We start from the raw sequence: 21575 nt of genomic DNA, 5'->3' as shown, positions 1-21575 counted from the left end.
CTCATGCTGGAGGGCACAGCAGGGCAAAGATGAGGCTGGGACATCCCGGGGCCTGTGTAGCTGCCAGCATCCCAAATGCTTGGGAGAATAGCAGGGCCTCTGAGATGCAGGAAGGAATAGAGGGGGAAGAAGAAGCAGAGGCGGGTTGGCAGCGGTGGATGCAGCTCACGGCTCACCTGGTCCTTCTGCAAGGCCTCTTTCAGGTCACAGTTGATCCGGGAGAAGATGTGGCCACTGACGCCTGCCAGGGCAAGCAGGGCGGGGGTCGTGGCAGAGGCGCCAAGTGAGTCCACCTGCCAGGAGAACTGCGGCCGGATCCCAAACGTTTCGTAGAGAAACCCGTGTCCTTCTACAAAGAGATCAGCCTTCTCAGTGACTGAAGGGTGGCCCCTCACCCCCTAACTCCCTCAAGGCCCCCTGCCCTTCTCTGGGACAGGAGTGCCATCTACCAGGCCAAGCAGGGTCTTGCTGCTGTAGACACTAATACAGAGGGCTCCATCCCAGAATCATCTAAATATTCTTGTCTTTATTGATGATTTACAAGCCGCCACAATGACCTGAGGTCAGGGTGACTGAACAAAGTTCCAGATTTGATAAACAATTGACCTAAAGGCCCTAAGGGCTCCATCAAATATATCTTCTGAACACCAAGAAAGCTGGAGGCTAATGTCTGCATTTTAAGATGAGAGAACTAAGACTCAGAGAACTCCAATCACTGGTGTTAAGTCAAACTGCCCTTCATTGATGAGTTGCCAGGAGTCACCAGGAGGAAGGTGATTGCTGGGAGGCTAGAGTGGACCAGAGGAAGATTTGGGGTCTGGTACACAAAAGAGGTGATGAGAGTCAGCCAGGCTGTTGGACTTGGGGTGGGGCTCTGAGCCCTCAGGGACCGCTGGGAGCAGCAGAGGGGGAGCAGGAAATAGAGGAGACCAAGGAGATGCTGGAGAGAAAGGGGAAGGCTGGGGGGTAGAGGGTCCAGGTAGAGGGAGGGTGGGTCAATATCACCGCACTGGGGGGCAGTAAACTGTGGAGGGCACACCCTCTCCCCAGAGGGGCAGCCTCAGGAGGGCAGGCTTGATGACTGCTGACTCCGTGGCCCAGAATTCATCATTCACAGAATTCTCTCTTTGCTCACTGGACACCAGCTCAGTCCCAAGGGGTGACTTTTCACTGGTCTAATCAGTCATGGCAAGATCATTCTGCTCTGCCAGATATTGTTTTCCCAGCCTGTTAGAAGCTGGAGCTGGGCTTGTACTATGGTTATAGTTTCAAAGATATGTGGGTTGAGCCTGTTTGGGTTTCAGGGTAAGGTTTCTCACTTTTTCTTAAAAATGAGAGCTGGGAAGATAACACCCCTTGCATGTCTTTCCTTCCTTGAATGTCGATGTATGGTGACAAGATGACTGGAGCTGTAGCAGCCATTCTGTGATCTTGGGATGTGAGAATATGAGAAAACTTAATGGGCTGCAGAATCAGACCCTAAATCATCCCCCTTCTTTGTAAGTAAATAGTAGATATCCTAACGATTCAAGTCACTGTTATTCAGTTTCTCTGGACTCAAGGAGAAAGAATTCCTGAGACCTAAACGAACAGGTGATTAACGAATAAAATAGCTAATCGCCCCCCCCCCCCCCCCCCCGCCCATGACACATTCATCCCCTTCCTTTTAGTAACAAAACCACAGAGTCCCTCTTAGGACAGGATAATAGACTTGGCTGGAGACTGTGTTTCCAAGCCTCACGTAGAAAATAGACCATGTGACTAAGTGATAGCCAATGGGACATGAATATATATAAATAATGCATTCCCCAGCCTCCCATGGAAGATAGACCATGTGACTAGGCTCTGAACAATGGATATGAGCAGAAATGATGAAAGTTCTGGGTCACCTGGACAAAGATGCACCTGCCTTCTCCTCACCATTTTCTTTCCCTCTTCCCTGCTGAGATGGCATTTCAGCAGAGTGAGCCACCTGCAGCCATATAAGGAAGGCAGAGACACCCTGGGGATGCAGAGCAAAAGACACAGCAGTTTATGCCTGGATTACTCTGTGACGCTGTGCTGCGTGCTGTGCTTAGTCGTTCAGTTGGGTCCGACTCTTTGTGACCGCATGGACTATATCCCACCAGGCTCCTCTGTCCATGGGGATTCTCCAGACGAGAATACTGGAGGGTTGCCACACCCTCCGCCAGGGGATCTTCCTGACCCAGGAATCAAACCGGGGTCTCCTGCTTTGCAGGAGAATTCTTTACCAGCTGAGCCGCCAGAGAAGCCTGTGACACAGTGCCCCCCGCCCCGCAGCAGCCCAGAACAGCCTGCCGTTGTAGACTTCTCCGCACCAGAGAGGTGACCTTCCCTCTTGCTTGAACCACTATCACTCAGTGATGTTTACGCAGCTGCACATGCGTCCTAATGTGCACGATGATCAGGTCAAGACCTTCCTGGCCAGTGCACAGTGGGCGGATCCAGAGTGCAGGGACCAAGGTGATGGAGGGGACAAGAGGACATAGGGAATGAGACTGTTGCCCCAGCTGGAGGGCTGCTTCCTTCCTTTTCAGGAGACGGTTAAACATGCTTTAGTCTTGCTGCGGAGGAGTCGGAGAGAAGGAGGGAGGTGGAACAGAGGAGGAAATCTAGGAGATGGGATTACTGCTATTGGGAGGGGGAGGGCGGTTGGGGGCCGGCCCAGAGCTGGGGCTGGGGAACCAGGACAGCAGGGCCCTAGCAAGACTGTCCCAGGACCATTCCAAGAGTGTCTTTCCTTCTCCAGGACCTTTCACTTCTGTCGCTGCAGCTGGAGGAGCCCCGGCACCTCTGAGGCCCGACGGGGTGGGTAAGGAACCCTCTCTCTGTGCCGCTCTCCCAGGCCTCCACTGAGAATTCCAGCTGGGGAGCTGTCACCTCCAGGAGGGGACGAGCTCGCATTCCCAGGGGCTGCTGTTCACACTCAGCTTTTCCTGTTCACTGAGTTTCTGGGAAAAACTATGTTCCAGGGCTTCCCTAGTGGCTCAGTAGTAACGAATCTGCCTACTGATGCAGAAGACGTGGGTTTGATCCCTGATCCTGGAATATACCATGTGCCAATGAGCTACTAAGCTTGTGCGCCACAACAATTGAGCCCGTGCTTTAGCGTCCAGGAGCCACGACTACTGTGACCACGTCCTATGACTACCGAAGTTTGCATGTGCTAAAGCCCGTGCTCCACAAGAGAGACCACAGCAACGAGAAGCTCTTGCACCGTAACTAGAGGGTAGGCCCCACTTGCTGCAACTAGAGAAAAGCCAGTATAGCAGCAAATACCTAGCACAGCCAGGAATTAATTAGTTAATTAAAAAAAGAAAGAACATGTTCCCCCATAGAAGTGTCTTGTCTACTACTAAGGTGGGTGGGTGCTGGCCTGATGCAAAGAGAAGGACATGGAGGATGGAGAGGTGAGAAAGCAAGCTCCCTGGCAGGCAGCCAGAGTGGTCTTGGTTAACGAGACGCCTCAGAAGCCCAGCTACAGCAGCAGAAGGTCAGAGGCCTTGACGTGCTTGGCCCATAAGAACTCATCCATCCTGAGGTCTACCTGGGAAAACATTTTGACCTGAGTCCTGAGCCCACAGGGACCTTCCAGCGTCTTCCTTCCTATCCAGGGCCTGACTCTCAGCAGAGGTCTACAAAGGTGAGAAGGAGGACAGGGATCCGGGAGCAAGGAGGGTTGGTCCAGCATGTCCTATCTGACACATCTGAGGAACACTGCCATGGTGGGCACAACTCACAGTCCCCAGGACTTCAGGGACGAGTGGTCTGAAAAGGGGCCCCTGAGAGTCTGATGCACACCTACCCTCCCCTTGCACACCCTCCTGCACCTGGGCTGCAAGTTAGAGGCAGAGCAGGGCCAAGATGGACCTGGTTGGAGTCCAACTTGCTTACTGGGTGCAGGCAAACCCTTGAGCTCTCTGTGCCTCAGTTTTCTCATCTGGAAAATGGGACTGTGAACAATATCACCTGCCACCAGGCTGTCCTGAGGCCACCAGGAGAGGATAGATGGGAAAGTACTTGGTTCAGGCACTAGAGAGAGGGGCTGAGCTAACAAGCCCCTCACTGCCTGGGCCGGGCTCTGGTCAGATCTGTGACCCTTACCTGCTGGCAATGTGACTTGGGTAAGTTTCAGCAGCATTTGAGTCTCAAATTCAAGCTCTGTGAGTGATATTTTGTAAGACTCCCTGTCTCCTGGACTGTCCCCAGATCTGAAGGAAATAAGTGTATGTCTTGTTCTTAGAACTGGGAGGTTATTTTGAGAGGAAATCGGTGTCCTTACTCTGCGGGTCCTGGGAGCTTGACTGGTCTTGCAAATGGAGCCTCATAGAGTCCCCTGTGGATGAACCATATTGTAGGGTTCCACAGCCCTTCCTGGCACAGTGATGAGAAGCCACCTTTGCCAAGATTCTGGGTGCTGTGCTCTGGGGCATTCAGTGTGGTGGGCATGGTGAGACCAGAAGTGAGGGATGTCCCTGTGTGGTCACCCACAAGGAGGGTGAACCAGCACCCACCGACTGCCTCTGCGCCCACCAGGGCTTGTCACACCAGACCCTGGGCTGAGCCCTGGGGACCCAGAGGAGAATCAGATTATCAAGTGAGTGTGTAATTTCCTCGGTTCTGTCTTGTCGCAACAAAAATTTGAAGTGATGCACGGATCAGTGTTACAGCTCTTGGATGGGCTGGTGTTGCAGCTCCATGCTACAGCTCAGTTTTATTTAGAAAGTAAAGGAAAATACCTTCTCGAGGCATAAGGGAATGACCACCCAAAAGATGCGAAGAGAGGCCCCCCAGCCCAATTTTGGCTCCTCTTTTTATATGTTTTTTTTTCTCCTTTTCCTGGGCCTGCCCTATGTAAATCAGGCTAGCTAGGAGTGCTGTTTGTTTTACCTGAGGTTCTCACTCACTCGGACCTTCTTCTGTTCTATTTTTGTGGGCTTTTCCCTTCCTTATCTTTTAGCCACCACCATTCTGGACTCCTTTTTCCTATTCTAACTACCTAACAAGATGGCACTCCCTGCCAGAAGCCACTTGTAGTCTCAGGATGAAGAGGGGAGGTGATAAGGTGCTGTGGCCCCAGTGGAGATTCCGGGACCATGAGACCCTTCAGTTGAGTCTAGGATGAGCTATTCCAATGGAAACAATAGGAAATCTTATGACTGAAGGCACGGGAGGCCCTATGATGGGAACAGCAGGACAGCAGGACAGCAGGAAGTAGAGAGAAGAGGATGAGGCCAGGAGGTGACGTCTGAGGCTGCATTAAGGAGACTCAGAAGTTTGTATGAAGGTAACTACAAGATGGCCACCACATTCCCACTTCCTTGCTATGGCTTCAAACTGAAAGGCCTCGCTCAGATTTTAACAGGAGAAATGAAAAAGTTTCAGATTTTTGGAGTCAGGGAACCAGGTTCAATAATGGCCCTGCAGACCTGCCTGGTGGGAGAGGCTCACTCTCTCAGCTTCAGCACCTTCACAGGCACAGGGTGTGACAGCCCTCCTCCTAGGTGTGAGCATGCACGAGGGCACAGGAGCAGCTCCTGGCACGCAGGAGGACTCTATGGCAGGCATTGTGACCAAACATAAAGAGAGTAGCACGCAAATAGACACTATCATATGTAAAATAGGTAGCTAGTGGGAATTTGCTATAAGAAAGGGAGGTTCAAGAGGGAGGGGACGTATGTAAGCCTATGGCTGATTCCTGTTGATGTATGCCAGAAACCAACACCATATTGTAAAGCAATTATCCTTCAATTAGATATAAATAAATTTTTTAAAAAAGAAAGAGATATGAGGGTCTAATCAAAAAGGGTTCTGTCAGCAGCACCACCTTTTGAGTGGAAGTGGCAAATCTCAGAACTGAATCAGGTCTAGGAATCAGGACAGTAGTAACAGGAAATTAAATCAGGATGGTAGAAACTCAGATGAGGGAGGGGAGCCAGGAAGGCCTCCTGGGTCCTCCAGGAGCCCCCAAACCACCACAGTAGCTTCTCCTGTGGGCAGAGCCCACCATGGCCAAGGCCCTTCTCCCCAGCAAGGGCATCCTGAAAGCAGTACATTTCCTGTTGCCTCATCTCCCAGCACAGAGCCTGAGATAGAGTTGGGTGGAGGGGTTGTGTATGGATGAAAACGTGAGAAGAGGACACAGGGCAGCCTTGAAGCCTGCAGTGGGGTGGACCTGCTGTGTATAAGCAGTTGTTCTCTGTGGCCAGAACTTGGGTGATCACTTCCCAACAGCTTAACATCCAAATCACCCTAAGGGCAGACCTATATATCCCCATTGCACAGGTCAGAAGCCTGAGGCTCTGAGTTAGGCTGCAGGAGTTGTATGTCACTCTGCTCCAGGCTTAAGTAATTTGCCCATGAATCAGGATGAAGTGGAATTGTAGTGAGTGGCTGAGTTGAGCTTTATACACTGCACCCTGGGAATCACCCATGTCGACCAGGTTAGAAGCGAACAGGAATGTTCATAATGATTACATCCATGTGTCTACACAAAAGATAAAGAACTCCTGCTTTGTTCCAGGTGCTGATACAGTAGAGAACAGAATGAAGCCTCATGAAGCCTGTCTAGTGAGTGAGGAGGGTGTTACCGAAACACACAGATTAATGTAGAGTTATATTTATAAGTAAATGCTATGGAGGAGCAGGTGGGAGGTCCATGGAAGATCTTTCATAGAGGGAAAAGACGTACAGGAGAACTAACAACCTGCCCATCAGAAAGTGGAGGAAGATGCTTCCCAGTGGAGGCAACAGCACCTGCAAAGAGCCTGAGGTCGCAAAGGGCTCGACCTTGTAGGGAGGATTTGGTCATGCTGAGGTGGTGCTGGGAGGAAGTGTGAATCCTTGCAGGTGGAGGGGACACAAGAGGCCAGGAAAGAGCAGAGGAAAGGGGTTGTGGGGATGGGGCAGTGGGCCTTCCAATAGCTTCTGGAATGGAGCAGAAGAGGGTGTGGGAGGTGAGGCCAAAGAGGCAGGTGGGACAAGTCCTAAGGGTTTGAGATGCAAGCTGAGGGCCAACCGCTTGGAGGGCAGACACTGGGCGCAACGGAGGGTTGGAAGCAAGAGGATGCTGGGTCCAAGCTGCTGTGGGGACCTTCCTGGTACACGTGCAGCCCCAGGCAATCTGCCCATCAAGGCAAGCCTGAGCCCTGAGGCCAGTCCACTCGCCCTAGAGGACAGAGAGCACTAATTTGTTCTTACAAAGAACAAACGGAAATGCTGCCGACATGTCCGTCCTACAAGCTCCCACGCACCATAACGTAGGGTTGGGCTGTCCTTTCGCTAGATCACCCAGAACAAGTCACGCTTCACACTCCCGTGTGCAGCTATGACCTGGATCAAGAAGAGGTCACAGGCCACACGCCCACATGTGACGATGGGAACAAGTTGGCATTGCTGCGGAGAAAGCTGGCAGCACCCTGCGTTCTCCTCACGGTGCCTGGATCCAATGTGGTGCACCTCATGGGAGGGGCCTTGACAACAATTTGCTGTTGGTCACAGAACCCAAGACCTCAAATAGCCCCTTCAGGCTGGACATGCAGAACCTGTCCTAGAAATCTGCTCCTGTGCTGTAGCCTGTCCCTGTAGCGACGTGCCAACCCCCGAGGGAAGGACAGGGAGCCCTTCAGGCTGTCACAGAAACGTCGCCCGCCGCCACCCTCCCGGGGGTCTTGCAGCCTCCAGAACTGTAAGAAAATACATGTCTGCTGTTTAAGCCCCCTCTGTGTTACCTGTTGTGACAGCCAAAGTAGAATAAATGCCAGCCAGAGAGGACTTAGCAGCAGGAGGCAGACTGACAGGCTGCAAAGATGCCCTGAAGCTGGTCAGTGTTGGTCCACATGCGTGAAGAAGAGATGCCAGCTCTACATGGCGGACGGAGGGGGAAGGGATTAGAGATGCAGAGACGTAGGAAGGGGCTGCAGTGAAGGTGGTAGGTGAGCTCAGACAATGTTCCCCAGGAGGCCCCGGGGACCCTCGGTTTACCAGGCACTAACATCATCAACAAGCTCAGAGTGGGGGCTGCCCCTGTAGGCTGGGGAAGATGAGAGCTATGCCATTATAGAAGGGGCTCCCTGGTGGCATTGGAAGTAATATGAAGAGGAAAGGAGAGGCCAGGTACCTGCATGTGGCAGGCAAGTTAATGCTGGCTGTGGGGAGGATGCCTCAGCGGATCCCTACGTGGCTTCTTCACAGGCTACTTGAACATCCCATGATGTGGTTGCTGGTTCCTCCAGAGTGAGTCTCAAAGAGAGGACATAGTGACACCAGGCAACACGTGCATATTAGTGAGGAGATGTGATGGGGACTCATGACCACGGGGTCTCTGCTCCCACTGTGAGCCCAGTTTCCAGAAGCTGCAGGCTTGAGTGAGGAATGGAGTGGCCAGGTGAAGGTTCAGGTGAGCTGGAGTCTGGAGATGGCACCTGTGACTCTGGGGCCCCATCCTCTAGGAGGCATGTACACCCCAAATTCGTGGGCAGTGCACGGGGTCCCCAGTGGGTAGAATATGTGAGATGGAAACAGGAGGGGCCTCCTGTATCATCACTCCCAGCAACCTACTTGGGGATTGGAGTCTTGGGAATTGGAAGGTGAACAGACAGGTGAGTGCTGTGACTCAGGAAGGCATGCTGACCAAGGGTCAGGCCCCTCGGGAACAAGGCTCTGGGTATCCCCCACCAGGTCAGCCATCATTTCCAGCCCAGGTGCTTGCTGGAGGTGAGAGGCATGGATGGGTGGTAGGTGGGGGTATGAGTATCAGATCCAACCTCGAGTGAGCTGCAGCAAGAACAGCTAATGCACAGGCCTGGAGAAAAGGACAAGAACGGACACGTGTGTGACACGGCGTGAGGTCTCCACGTCGGGGAGGCCACGTGGGGCTGGAGCAGCGGGGCTGGCCTGCCTTTCCCTCTTGAAGGACTCTCAGGGCTTCGCCGCATCTCCTTCCCACGTGGCCTGGTTTGGGCTTCCTCCCAGCATGGCAGCCCCACCTCCACATGTGAGTGCCCCGGGGACCAAGGTAAAGTCCACCTTGCCACTTCTGACAGCCTCCAAGTCACACAGGGCATCTTGTCCACATTCTGCTGATTACTAGTGAGTCACATGCTCACCAGCTACAAAGGGAGAAGAAACTAGACCCTGTTCTCAGTAGGAGGAAGGTCAAGGTCAAATTATGTCAGATGTGGGCCAAGGAAGGGAGATGGGACAGAGAGGATGAAGACTTGCTTGGAGACCATGTTCTCCAGTTGTATGGTGGACAAGGTGGCCAGAAGGGAGAATGACTCTCAGCTCTGGTCATAATAGAAAATGCCAATAAGACATTTGGATCTCAGGCAGAAGACCCCACCCCATGAATCCTCTGCTCCTCGGTCAAGGGGCACAGAGACAATGCCAGGCAACACTCAGCTGCACCACGTGACCAGCCTTCCCCCAGGAAGGAGACCCTGAGGTTGTTATCTCTTGTGCATTCTGTCCCTGATCCCCGGCTCCTCAATGGCCATCCCATTTTACAGATGGGGGACTGAGGCCCAGAGAGATTAGGCATCTCGTCAAGGTCACTATCGATTACCCAGATCCTATTTAGAAAGTTTCAGGTAGCTATGTGATCTCGGGTAAGTCAGGTACTATTTGTGAAAGCCCGTTTTCCTCCTTAAAATGGAGATTACACTCCTTATGGAGAAGGGAATGGCAACCCACTCCAGTAGTCTTGCCTGGAGAATCCCATGGACAGAGGAGCCTGCTGGGCTACAGTCCATGGGGCCACAAAAGAGCCACTGCAATCCTTATTGCAAGGCTCCAATTGGGGGTTCCATGTGATAGAGAGTTGATCAAGGCAGCCTTCCAGGTGGTGGCACTCCCCGGATGGAGTGTTGAGTTTTGTAGGGCAGCTTCTGAGTCAATCAGCCAGTCAGAGGGCTGTAAGTAGAGATGGGCAGGGAGAGCTTGGAGAGGCACAAAGGAGGGGCACGGGCATTAGAGAAAGGAGTAGCATTCCTGGAAGGAGTAAAGTCTGGCAGGCTTCCCTGGTGAAGTGACATTCAGTATTTGGCCTGAAAGTGGACAGAGATTGCCAGGAAACTGCAGATGGGAGTGGACGTCAGAAGGGCAGTGAGCGAATGTCTCCAGCCTGCATTGCTCAGGTGACGGCATCCATGTGGGCGTCTCTCCTCTTTTTCTTCCTCCCTCCTCCCCTGAGGAGCGGTAGCCCAATCAGCTCCAGAGAAGCCGGGCCCTGGAGGCAGAGTGAAGTCCTCCACCCCTGCCTGCAGACCAGTGGGATGGAGTCACCCAGCTGGCTGCCCGTGTTCATGCAACTGGTGCTGCTGAGGCCCCAGGAGGCCCAGGGTCTTCGTGGTGCCCCACCACCACGTGGACATGGGTCCACCACACCTCCAGGTGGGTGTCCTCAGTGATCCCTGCTCATCTCTTGGAGCTGCAGTTCCTTTTTTTCCCCCACTGGAATCCAGTGTGGGTTTGTGCCCTGGGTCTGCACCACAGGGAAAGTCAGCCTGGGCTCTGTCTCTGCCTCGGTTATGGACAGTCTGTGAGGCAGAGCTTGGGCCAGTCGCTTCCTGTCTCTGTGGTTTAGTTTCCCCGCCTGTACTGGGGAAAATTACAGGCAGCAGAGATCAAATGAAGTGTGCACGGGCCTGAGGAAGGGCATGGTCACAGGCCCAGTCTGGGGACCCGCTCTGCACCCTGAGGTTCACTTCTGTAGGGAGCAGGGGCCTCGGGGCCTTTGCACTGCCTGTTCCCTCTGCCCCGAAGTCTTTCCACCAGATGCCTGAGGGGTTCAGTCCTTCTCTCTCTCTCCTGGTTGTTCCTGAAAAGGGCTTTCACCGTGAGGCCTTCCTGGCACCCCTGCCCACTCTCCTGTATGTGCTGTGCTCAGTCACTTCAGTCGGGTCTGACTCTTTGTGATCCTGGGTCTGACTCTTTGTGATCCTGTGGACTGTAGCCTGCTGGGCTCCTCTGTCCATGGGATTCTCCAGGCAACAATACTGGGGTGAATTGCCATTTCCTTCTCCAGGGGATCTTCCCGACCCAGGGACCCTGCATCTCCTGCACTGCAGACAGATTCTTTACTGCTGGGCCGCTGGAAAGCCCTTACTCCCCTGTATATGTTTCCCCTACTCCCTTCCTTATATGTTACTTACCAGCTTGTGAATCTCTGGTTTCCAAACTAGAACATCAGCTGCCGGGGTAGGGGCTTCATCCACTGTGTCTATGAACATATCCTCAACCCGCCTGATGGGTGGAGTAGAGACTCCATGAGTAGGGGGTGAATGAATGAATGGTGCCAGGAGGGAGAGGGGGAAAGACTCTGACTTCTTTAGGTTTCCGGGCAGGTGACTTTAAATTGTTAGACATGCCTCCTTGAGCTCTCTTCTGGAAGAAGGAAGGAAATAAAACACACAACCCCGCTCTGTGATGATGGATATAATTCATTACATGAGATGTTAACAAGTGAGGAGCTCATTTTAAAGAGACAGGGGACACAGATGTGTATAGCGGACTTTTGGACTCAGAGGGAGAGGGAGAGGGTGTGATGATTTGAGAGAATGGCATTGAAACATGTATAATAACATGTAAGAATCGAAATGCCAGTCTATGTCTGATGCAGGATATGACACGCTTGGGGCTGACGCGCGGGGATGACCCAGAGAGATGTTGTGGGGAGGGGGGTGGGAGGGGGGTTCATGTTTGGGAACGCATGTACACCTGTGGTGGATTCATGTCAATCTATGCCAAAACCAATACAGAATTGTAAAGTAAAAATTAAAAATAAATAAATAAATTTAAAAATAAATAAATAAATAAAGAGACAGGGGCAGCAAGAGCCTTGAGGCTGAGTGTTAAGTCTGGTCCTGGGCCCACTGGGTAGCCTCTGTGGGGGGCCACCCTCCTGTGTGTGCAGCTGCTGACCTGTCACCCCCAGTTTACAGAAGGGGAAACTGAGGACCAGAGAAGGTTGGTGCTGCTCAAGGTCACCAGAGATAGCCATCATGCCTGCTGACTCCCTGCCCGGTGCTCTTTGCATTCCTTTAACCAGCATCTCCAGGCTGCGTGGTGAGCCAGCTAACCTAGATGGGAAGCAGGTGTGGCTCCATCCTGGGGGCTCCCTGCCTGCGAGGAGACAGGTAGATCCATAGGGAAAACCCAGGGGGTCAGCTCCTCTCAGCTTCATCTCCCAACACCCACATCCCCACCGTTTCAGCCCAAGGAAGCCCTTCTGAGTCCCTGGACCTCTCCCCTGGGGCCCCTGGGTTTGACTGGTCTGGCCCCATGGCAGCCTCGGGGCCACCCAGCATGTCCTTCTGGGAGGCTGCCCCTGCCCCTGGGCCTGGCCGGCGTGTCCCTCTGTCACATACAGTGCCATGATCCGTTCCACAGGCATCTCCCCAGGAGAGCACCTTCCTTCCCATCAAGGAGTGTCTGCCCGTGTCCTTCCCCCCGTGCACCATTCATCGTGCATCTGGCACAGAGTGGGCACAGAGGCTCCCTTGTTGGAACAGCAGTGAGAGCAGAGGGCAGGGTCCGGGGCAGATGGTGTGAGCGCCAGGGGCCCCCCGACACTGTGGGTCCCTGGATTTTACTCCTTGGCCTCCGGGATTCCCAATGGAGCTGGTGTGATGGTGTCCCCCTTCCCCTCCCCCTAGTCTAGGAGAGCATGCAGGCTTATGTCACCAAAGTCTATACCTCGGTGGTGGAGGAGCTGACCCGTAATAAGCAGCACAGGTTCATCATCGTGGACCAGGAGTTCTTCCGACTGTGGTGGGATGGCATCGCGTCAGCCAAGCAGAAACTCCAGGTAACGCTGCCCTCCAGGGTGGTCCTCGCTGGGGAGCTGAGAGAGGAGTGGCCTGGGGGTCCCAGTGATGACCCTCCAGAAAGCTCCTGGGGCAGTGCTCTCTGTGGCCGGGGCTGTGCTGGGTAAACCAGGAGGCCCTAAACTCTCTGGGGCTGCTCTCAGAGTTTAGATGAGAGTTGTGGTCAGCCCCATGCCCAGGAGATAGGTTTGTGTTTAATCCCACCTTTCTGGCTATTCATTGCAGCTGTGGCAACCCCGCTGGCGCTCAGCTGGTGTGAGTGGGGTCACCTCTGACACTGGGCACTCCAGGGGGTGCTGTGTCCACACTCTCTTCCTTCATTTACACATCTGTGGCCCCCGTGGGGACGGGAGCTGGTGACCCAGCCAGGGGTGCCCCAGTCCCTGTGGTTTCAGGGCTGGCTGGGGATTGTCTTCACTCATCACGGGGAGTGAGAGGCCCCGCTCCACAGAGGGCAGCCTGGGACCAGGGCCTGCTCCTCCACCTCCCTGGGTGATCACAGGTGGCCAGGGGCCTCTGTCAGCCGCATCTACAGTGGGAGTGACCTCCCTCCTCAGAGAGGCTGTACATGGAGTAACCACATGATGGAAGCGCCTGGGATGCCTCTCTGGAGCTTGGCCCCTCCAGGCTTCCCTTTCCCTCAGAACAGTCCCTGGTGGTGAGACTCAGAGGCCCAGCCACCTGCTCAGGGTAGTAAAGCTCAGATGGTGAAGCAGGGTGTCCACCAGTTCCTCCCAGAGGGGATGAAAACCTGCAACCTTAGAGCTGAGAGGACCAGCCTCCCGTTTGATGGGCTCTGCGGCATTCCAGGTGCTGGCCTACGCCTTTCTATACATTATTTCATTGACTCCTTCCAACAGCCTCACTGTACAGAGAAGGTTCTGTTCAGAGAGGGCAGGTAACTGGCTGCCCACCAGCCAGGTGGGATTCTGGGTCAGATATCCTGACTCGAAGCATAACTCTCTAAGGTCTTCAGTAGAAAGTCCCCATTTCTTTACATGAATGCCCTCAAACACAACTATATGTCTCCTCCCCCAGAGAGCGGTTTGGCTTGGCTGCTGCTGCTGCTGCTGCTGCTGCTGCTAAGTCGCTTCAGTCGTGTCCGACTCTGTGCGACCCCAGAGACGGCAGCCCACCAGGCTCCCCCGTCCCTGGGATTCTCCAGGCAGGAACACTGGAATGGGTTGCCATTTCCTCCTCCAATGCATGAAAGTGAAAAGTGAAAGTGAAGTCGCTCAGTCGTCTCCAACTCCTAGTGACCCCATGGACTGCAGCCTACCAGGCTCCTCCGTCCATGGGATTTGCCAGGCTAAGGTAACTCAAAGGCACAGCCCATAAAGAGAGAGTTCTTCTCTGCTTTATTTTGGCTGAATCCTCAGTACCTGGACGATGCCCAGAATGTAGTAGGTGTTTTTTGAAACAGTGCATGTAGGTGTCATTCAGTATATTTTCAGTGAATGAGCTTCAAATACTGTACCCTCAGAAATCAAATCAAACTACAGTCTGTCAAGTGCATTGCACCTTACTGCCGTAGCCTTTGCCCTTATATGTCCAGGGACATCCCCAGGGGTCAGCTCCTCTCAGCTTCATCTCCCATCTTCCATCCTCCCCTTCTTTCATGTATATTAAAATTTGTCATCCAATCATGTGACAAACCCAATTTGAAGGACAGTCTACAAAATAACTACCCTGAAATCTTTGAAATTATCAATCACATGGAAGAAAAAGAAAGGCTCGTGAAGTGTTGTGAATTAAAGGATAATAAAGAGAAATGACATTAAAATCAATTCATGATCCTAGATTGAATCTTGCACCAGAGGAAGCACATTAGTGGAGAAAGTGGCCAAGTTTGTGCCTAAAGTTCCTTAATTCCATAGGAGCGTTTTTAACATTAAATTTCTTGATTTTGATAAGTATACAAAAGTTACAATAATCTTGTTCTTGCCAAACTTATACTGAAGTATTCTAAAGGCTAACTTGTGCTTTCAAATGGTTTTGAAGAAACAAAGTATGTGTGTAAGGATATGGGAGAGTGTTCAAGGAAACAGGCAAAAATAATGACGAGATAATCTGGGGGAAGTACTTATGGGAGCTCTCGATACAATTCTAGTAAGTGTTCTTTAAGTTTGAAATTACTCCAAAAGCAAAATTTCAAAATGTATACTTATATATTACATATGTGTTTGACGAAGCTGCAGTCATGGGCCAGGTGCTGGTCTAGGTACTGGACACAGTACTGACCAGGACAGACAGGGTCCTGCTTTTGCAGAATAAATGAAGTTGAAGAGTTTGAAGGAAGGACCATGAGACTCTGTAGGCATGTCCCCAACAAACACAACCAGGATCAGCTTGGGGGCTGTAACCTGGCTATTTCTCTCTGCCTCCAATGCCAAGGTCCGTGAGCTTGTGGCCCAAAGATGCCTGGAGTTTGTCCTTGGAGGCCAGGTCATGCACGATGAGGCCATGACCCACATTGATGACCAGATCCTCCAGCTCACGGGTTTGATTACCCCTTCCCAAACCCAGGGTCCCTTGGGTCTCCTGTTAGGCTGGGACTGGGTATCTGAGCCCTGGTCTGGCCTCCACATTCACCTCTCAGCAGGAGACTGTGATCCACAAAACCTGTGATTGGCTGATGCCACACCCTTGCCTGTGCCCTTGAGTGCAGGGCTTGAGTGTGGATTTTAGACCAGATGGGCTGGCTATATCATGGCTCTCAACCCTCTGAACAGGGGACAAGTGATGTAACCCCATTAAGTCTCAACTTCTTCCTCTATAAAAAAGTTTGATAATGAGACACCTCAAAGCATTGTTACTGAGATTAAATTGGGATAATTCAAACAGAGCACATTGAATGTAGTGTGTGGATCTCCAGTAAATGGTCAGTAAAGGTTAGATCCCATCTCTGTTATCACCCCACCCACCACATACTCCACCACTATTCACACCATTACCACCACCGTCAGCATCTGCATCACCTCCAACACCCCCAACCACCTCCAATAACAGCATATACTCTATCATCACCACGACCACCATAATTCCTAACACCACCACCACCTTGATCATTACATCGACATCATCACCACCAGCACAATCACTAACACCACGACCACCTCCATCATTACATGTACACCACCACCACCACCACCATTACTAACACCACCACCGCAATCATTATGTCCACCACCATCAACAACCACCACATCTCCATCAGCAGCAGCAGCAGCTCTGCCACTGTCATCACTGCCCACACCACCTTGAGGACCACCAGCAGCACCACTGGCATCACATCCACCATCAGCTCAAACACCCCAGCCACCTCACACACCACCACTACTTCACTGCCACCACCGCCATCTCATCAGACACCGCCTGTCCAACTACCTAAACCACATCGCTTATGAAGACCTCTAGTACCACCAGTTTCTGCATCATCTTCACCACCAACACCTCTACCGCCATCATCACCAGCTCCACTAGCATCATCACAGCTGCCACTACAAACAGAAGGGCCACCTCCACCAGCACATCACCTCCCCATCCCAACGGCCTCTGACGCCATGACCACCAGTGCCGCAAACAACAAGAACAACATCTCCAGTGTCAACTCTACCACCACCACCAAAACACCACCAATGATGCTAACACCATCACGAGCAGTTCAAAAACTCCATCACCACCTCCACCATCCTCACCCCCAGCATCACCTCCATCACCATCATCTCTACCATGGCCATTACTGCCGCAACCACTGCCTCACCCACCATCACCTCCACCACCACCATCACCTCCATCCCCTCTATCACCGCTATTCTCCATCCCCTCACACAGTTTGCACCAAACACCCATTCCTAGCTGTGTAACAAGTGTTTCTTCGCAAGAAATAGCTTCACCCATCCCTAAAGGCAGGGTGACATTACTTTGTCAACAAAGGTCCGTATAGTCAAGGCTATGGTTTTTCCTGTGGTCATGTATGGATGTGAGAGCTGGACTATAAAGAAAGCTGAGTGCAGAAAAATTAATGCTTTTGAACTGTGGTGTTGGAGAAGACTCTTGAGACTCCCTTAGACTGCAAGGAGATCCAACCAGTCCACCCTAAAGGAAATCAGTCCTGGGGTGTTCATTGGAAGGACTGATGTTGAAGCTGAAACTCTAATATTTTGGCCACCTGATGCAAAGAGCTGACTCATTTGAAAAGACCCTGATGTTGGGAAAGATTGAAGGCAGGAGGAGAAGGGGACAACAGAGGATGAGATGGTTAGATGCATCACTGACTCAATGGACATGAGTTTGGGTAAACTCCGGGAGTTGGTGATGGACAGGAAGGCCTGGTGTGCCGTGGTTCATGGGGTTGCAAAGAGTCGGACACGACTGAGCGACTGAACTGAAACACAGGGTACTAAGGGAGCATCATTGTTTTAAGTTTCATTTTGTGGAACAGACGCGAAGGCTGAGGCCAAGGGAAGGTAAAAGAGGCAGTGGATGAGCCAGAACTGACTACAGCTCTAGCCCATTGTCACCCCCCTAAGAGTGATCCCAGTTATACCAAGTGTCGAACATCAAGACAGCACTGGATTTTTTCTGAGAATTTTCTTTACACTGTCTCTCCTTTCACCGTTTTAATCTGTGGTTCCTTCCTTCTGAGTTTCTACTGACTTCTTTCTAGGTGTAAGAGGGAATGTGATGGGAACGTTTCAGTTCAGTTCAGTTCATTTCAGTCACTCAGTCGTGTCCGACTCTTTGGGACCCCATGAATTGCAGCACGCCAGGCCTCCCTGTCCATCACCAACTCCAGGAGTTCACTCAGACTCACGTCCATCAAGTCCGTGATGCCATCCAGCCATCTCATCCTCGGTCGTCCCCTTCTCCTCCTGCCCCCAATCCCTCCCAGCATCAGAGTCTTTTCCAATGAGTCAACTCTTTGCATGAGGTGGCCAAAGTACTGGAGTTTCAGCTTTAGCATCATTTCTTCCAAAGAAATCCCAGGGCTGATCTCCTTCAGAATGGACTGGTTGGATCTTCTTGCAGTCCAAGGGACTCTCAAGAGTCTTCTCCAACACCATGGTTCAAAAGTATCAGTTCTTTGGCGCTCAGCCTTCTTCACAGTCCAACTCTCACATCCATACATGACCACAGGAAAAACCATAGCCTTGACTAGACGGACCTTAGTTGGCAAAATAATGTCTTTGCTTTTGAATATACTTATACTATCTAGGTTGGTCATAACTTTTCTTCCAAGGAGTAAGCATCTTTTAATTTCATGGCTGCAGTCACCATCTGCAGTGATTTTGGAGCCCCCCAAAATAAAGTCTGATACTCTTTCCACTGTTTCCCCATCTATTTCCCATGAAGTGATGGGACTGGATGCCATGATCTTCGTTTTCTGAATGTTGAGCTCTCGGCCAACTTTTTCACTCTCCACTTTCACTTTCATCAAGAGGCTTTTTAGCTCCTCTTCACTTTCTGCCATAAGGGTGGTGTCATCTGCATATCTGAGGTATTGATATTTCTCCCGGCAATCTTGATTCCAACTTGTGTTTCTTCCAGTCCAGCATTTCTCATGATATACTCTGCATATAAGTTAAATAAGTAGGATGACAATATACAGCCTTGACGTACTCCTTTTCCTATTTGGAACCAGTCTGTTGTTCCATGTCCAGTTCTAACTGTTGCTTCCTGACCTGCATACAGATTTCTCAAGAGGCAGTTCAGGTGGTCTGATATTCCCATCTATTTCAGAATTTTCCACAGTTTATTGTGATCCATACAGTCAAAGGCTTTTACGTTTTGTTAAATAAACTCCTAGTCTGCAAAGTGCAGTCACAGACCTCACCTCCTGGCCTCCACCTCATCCTTCTGCCTCCTGCTGCTCTTAAGCTGCTCCCACAACAGGGCCTCCTGTGCTTTCAATCACAAGCTTTCCTGTTGTCTCCACCTGAACAGCTCATCTCAGACTCAGCTGAGGGGTCTCATGGTCCAGGAACCTCCGTTAAACCCACAGGACCTTATCATCTCCCCTCTCCACCTGGAAGCTACAGGTTGTCTCTGGCAGTGACTGGTGTCTGATCCTTCTTTGGGTCCCCATAGCTCAGCCCAGAATCTGGTCAGACAAGTGCTGCTGAGCTTGGAAGGAGGGGATAGGTGCGGACCCCTTCCCCTCCTCAGGGGTGACCACGGTGGGGACAGCCCTCACCTCTGGTCTCAGCCCACCATGCCCACTGTCCTGAATGCCCCAGAGATGACCCTACAGGCCTGGCCTAGACCATGGCAACCAGAATCCCAGCACACTTGTGTTTCCATCACCCTGGGGTAGGAAAGGACATGGACCTCTCAACAATGGTTCCTCCCCAGGGGATTTCATGGGGCTCCATTTCCAAGACCAGCCAAGCTCCCCGGAGGGTGGACATTGATTTTCCTCTCACAATAAACTTCATGTTCTAAGTACAAGACATACACTTAGTCCCTTCAGTCCTTGAGGCAGTCCTGGAGATGGGGAGTCTTACAAGACTCACTCATCGGGGTAAAAGTTCAGGCTCAAATGCTACTAAAACTTACCCGAGTCACGCTGCCACCAGGTAAGAGTCATGGATCTGACCCAAGCCCGGCCCAGTCAGTGAGGGGCTTATTAGCTCAGCCTCTCTCCCTGGAGGCTGGACCAAGCACTTTTCCATCTCTTCTCTCTGATGGCCTCAGAACAGCCTGGCTCAATATCAGTTCAGTTCAGTTCAGTTGCTTAGTCGTGTCTGACTGTTTATGACCCCGTGGACTGAAGCACGCCAGGCCTCCCTGTCCATCACCAACTCCTGGAGCTTGCTCAAACCCATGTCCATCAAATCGGTGATGCCGATGTGGCTTGATATAGCAGCTTGTAAATCAGAATTCAGTGAGTGAGTGGTTGGATGATTCTGGGATGGAGCCCTCTGTATTAGTGTCTACAGCAGCAAGACCCTGCTTGGCCTGGTAGATGGCACTCCAGTCCCAGAGAAGGGCAGGGGGCCTTGAGGGAGTTAGGGGGTGAGGGGCTACCCTTCAGTCACTGAGGAGGCTGATCTCTTTGCAGAAGGACACGGGTTTCTCTATGAAACGTTTGGGATCCAGCCACAGTTCTCCTGGCAGGTGGACTCATTTGGCGCCTCTGCCACGACCCCCACCCCGCCGGGGTCCGGCCCCCGCAGGATCCCAGGAAACCCAAAGGAGGAACTGCATCGGCGATTGATTTAGAGAGAGATAAGGAAAGAATGTTGGAGATAAGAAAATAGAAGAGAGAAAGAGGCTGATATTCCTTGGTTTACATAGAGAACCAATAAAACTTCAAGACAAGAAGTTTGCCCTGTTCACGGAGGCCACATGTGCCCTCCCGGTCTCCCGAGGGAGTGAAGACGCAGAACGTCTTTCCGTTCAGGTCGTAGAAACCCAGGCAGATAAGTGAACGGAGGAAGCCCCTATGCTCCAAGGGATCAGCCTGAAAAAGAGGGAGAGGGAGAGAGAGGAAAAAAAAGAAGAAAAAACACGGGGTGACCAAGCTGCTTTGGTGAGTGAGGCCCCAAAGCTTTATTTTTCAAAAGGTACTTTTATACCTTGCCTTATACATAGAGGGAAATGAAAGATGCAAGGTCATACAGAGTCAGCCCAAACATTCCAGCAGTTTTGCCCTTATCGTAACCAGGATTTTTTCTGCATACCTTTCCCACAAATGATGTTGTGTACAGTGTCTTCTGGCCTTGGAGGCCTGTGAACATTTTATGATCCTCTTTTGATAAAGGCTGCTCAACCAGAAAACTTATTTTCCCTCAAAGTGTTTTTTCTTTATATTTCTAATCTATGTCAGCCTCAGAAAATGCCAAACAGTTACATTTCACAGAGCAAAGGTGCAGTGAGTTACAAGAAAGAACCAATTAGCTCAAAGATCTAATATGGTTAAATTCAAGGCTACACTTGTTTTTCTTACATTCTCACTATGTTAACTAATGCATTCCCAGGTGCACTGTGGATAAGAGATATGGGAACTTAGCAACAAGCATTGGCCCAATAATGAAATCCTACATCAGCACTACTCTAATAACTTTTAACTCTTTGAAAGGCTCTATGGTTTAGGCTTTCTGTGCCTCTTACGGTTGGGAGGCTGTAAATAATCACATGTGTAGCTGTAAGAGTCTGGATATACCTGCCGAGCAAGCTAGAATGCTAACAGAGGGGGTTTGATTTCAAATATTCCTCTCATGTCCAGGAGACTTATTAGCTATAGCCCTAAGTTGATTTTCTCCAGAGAAAGGTGGTCAGGGTTAGCCTCCTGTTAATGTCAGAGGAGTTGGTGAAAGTCATGAAATAGTAAAACAGACAGATTCTGATTTTGGGGTAGATGCTCGAGAAAGCCTAGGGAGCCCCTTGAGTTCTGAAGCCTTGCTTAACAGTTCTCTTCCACATGACCCTGTCATGGGTGGGATCTCCCATGACGGCTCCCAGCACCACTCTGTTTGCCCTGGCGGGCTTCAGTGGCCACATCTTTCTCCCGGATCGACTGTGATCTGAAAGAGGCCTTGCAGAAGGACCAGGTGAGCCGTGAGCTGCATCCACTGCTGCCAACCCGCCTCCGCTTCTCCCCCTCTATTCCTTCCTGCATCTCAGAGGCCCTGCTATTCTCCCAAGCATTTGGGATGCTGGCAGCTACACAGGCCATGGGATGTCCCAGCCTCATCTTTGCCCTGCTGTGCCCTCCAGCATGAG

General features: G+C 51.5%; 2 protein-coding genes across 2 annotated transcripts in view; one reads left to right on the top strand and one right to left on the bottom strand.

The window, feature by feature from the left end:
- The window catches only part of LOC120861625 (epididymis-specific alpha-mannosidase-like), a 34584-nt gene extending 28129 nt beyond the window's left edge, over positions 1 to 6455 (bottom strand). The window contains 2 exon segments of the mRNA XM_040237333.1: positions 177 to 349; positions 6452 to 6455. Of these exon segments, the coding sequence (XP_040093267.1) occupies positions 177 to 349; positions 6452 to 6455 (177 nt within the window).
- A 3678-nt stretch (positions 6456 to 10133) lies between these two features.
- The window catches only part of LOC120861624 (epididymis-specific alpha-mannosidase-like), a 35525-nt gene continuing 24083 nt past the window's right edge, over positions 10134 to 21575 (top strand). The window contains 7 exon segments of the mRNA XM_040237332.1: positions 10134 to 10357; positions 10359 to 10413; positions 12683 to 12829; positions 15243 to 15348; positions 19912 to 20011; positions 21315 to 21354; positions 21356 to 21403. Of these exon segments, the coding sequence (XP_040093266.1) occupies positions 10134 to 10357; positions 10359 to 10413; positions 12683 to 12829; positions 15243 to 15348; positions 19912 to 20011; positions 21315 to 21354; positions 21356 to 21403 (720 nt within the window).

This window comes from Oryx dammah, unplaced genomic scaffold, assembly GCF_014754425.2.
Source record: "Oryx dammah isolate SB20612 unplaced genomic scaffold, SCBI_Odam_1.1 HiC_scaffold_3, whole genome shotgun sequence".
Lineage (NCBI taxonomy): Eukaryota > Metazoa > Chordata > Mammalia > Artiodactyla > Bovidae > Oryx > Oryx dammah.
The sequence above is the reverse complement of the archived record's forward strand: the minus strand, read 5'-3'. Positions and strand labels throughout refer to the sequence as shown.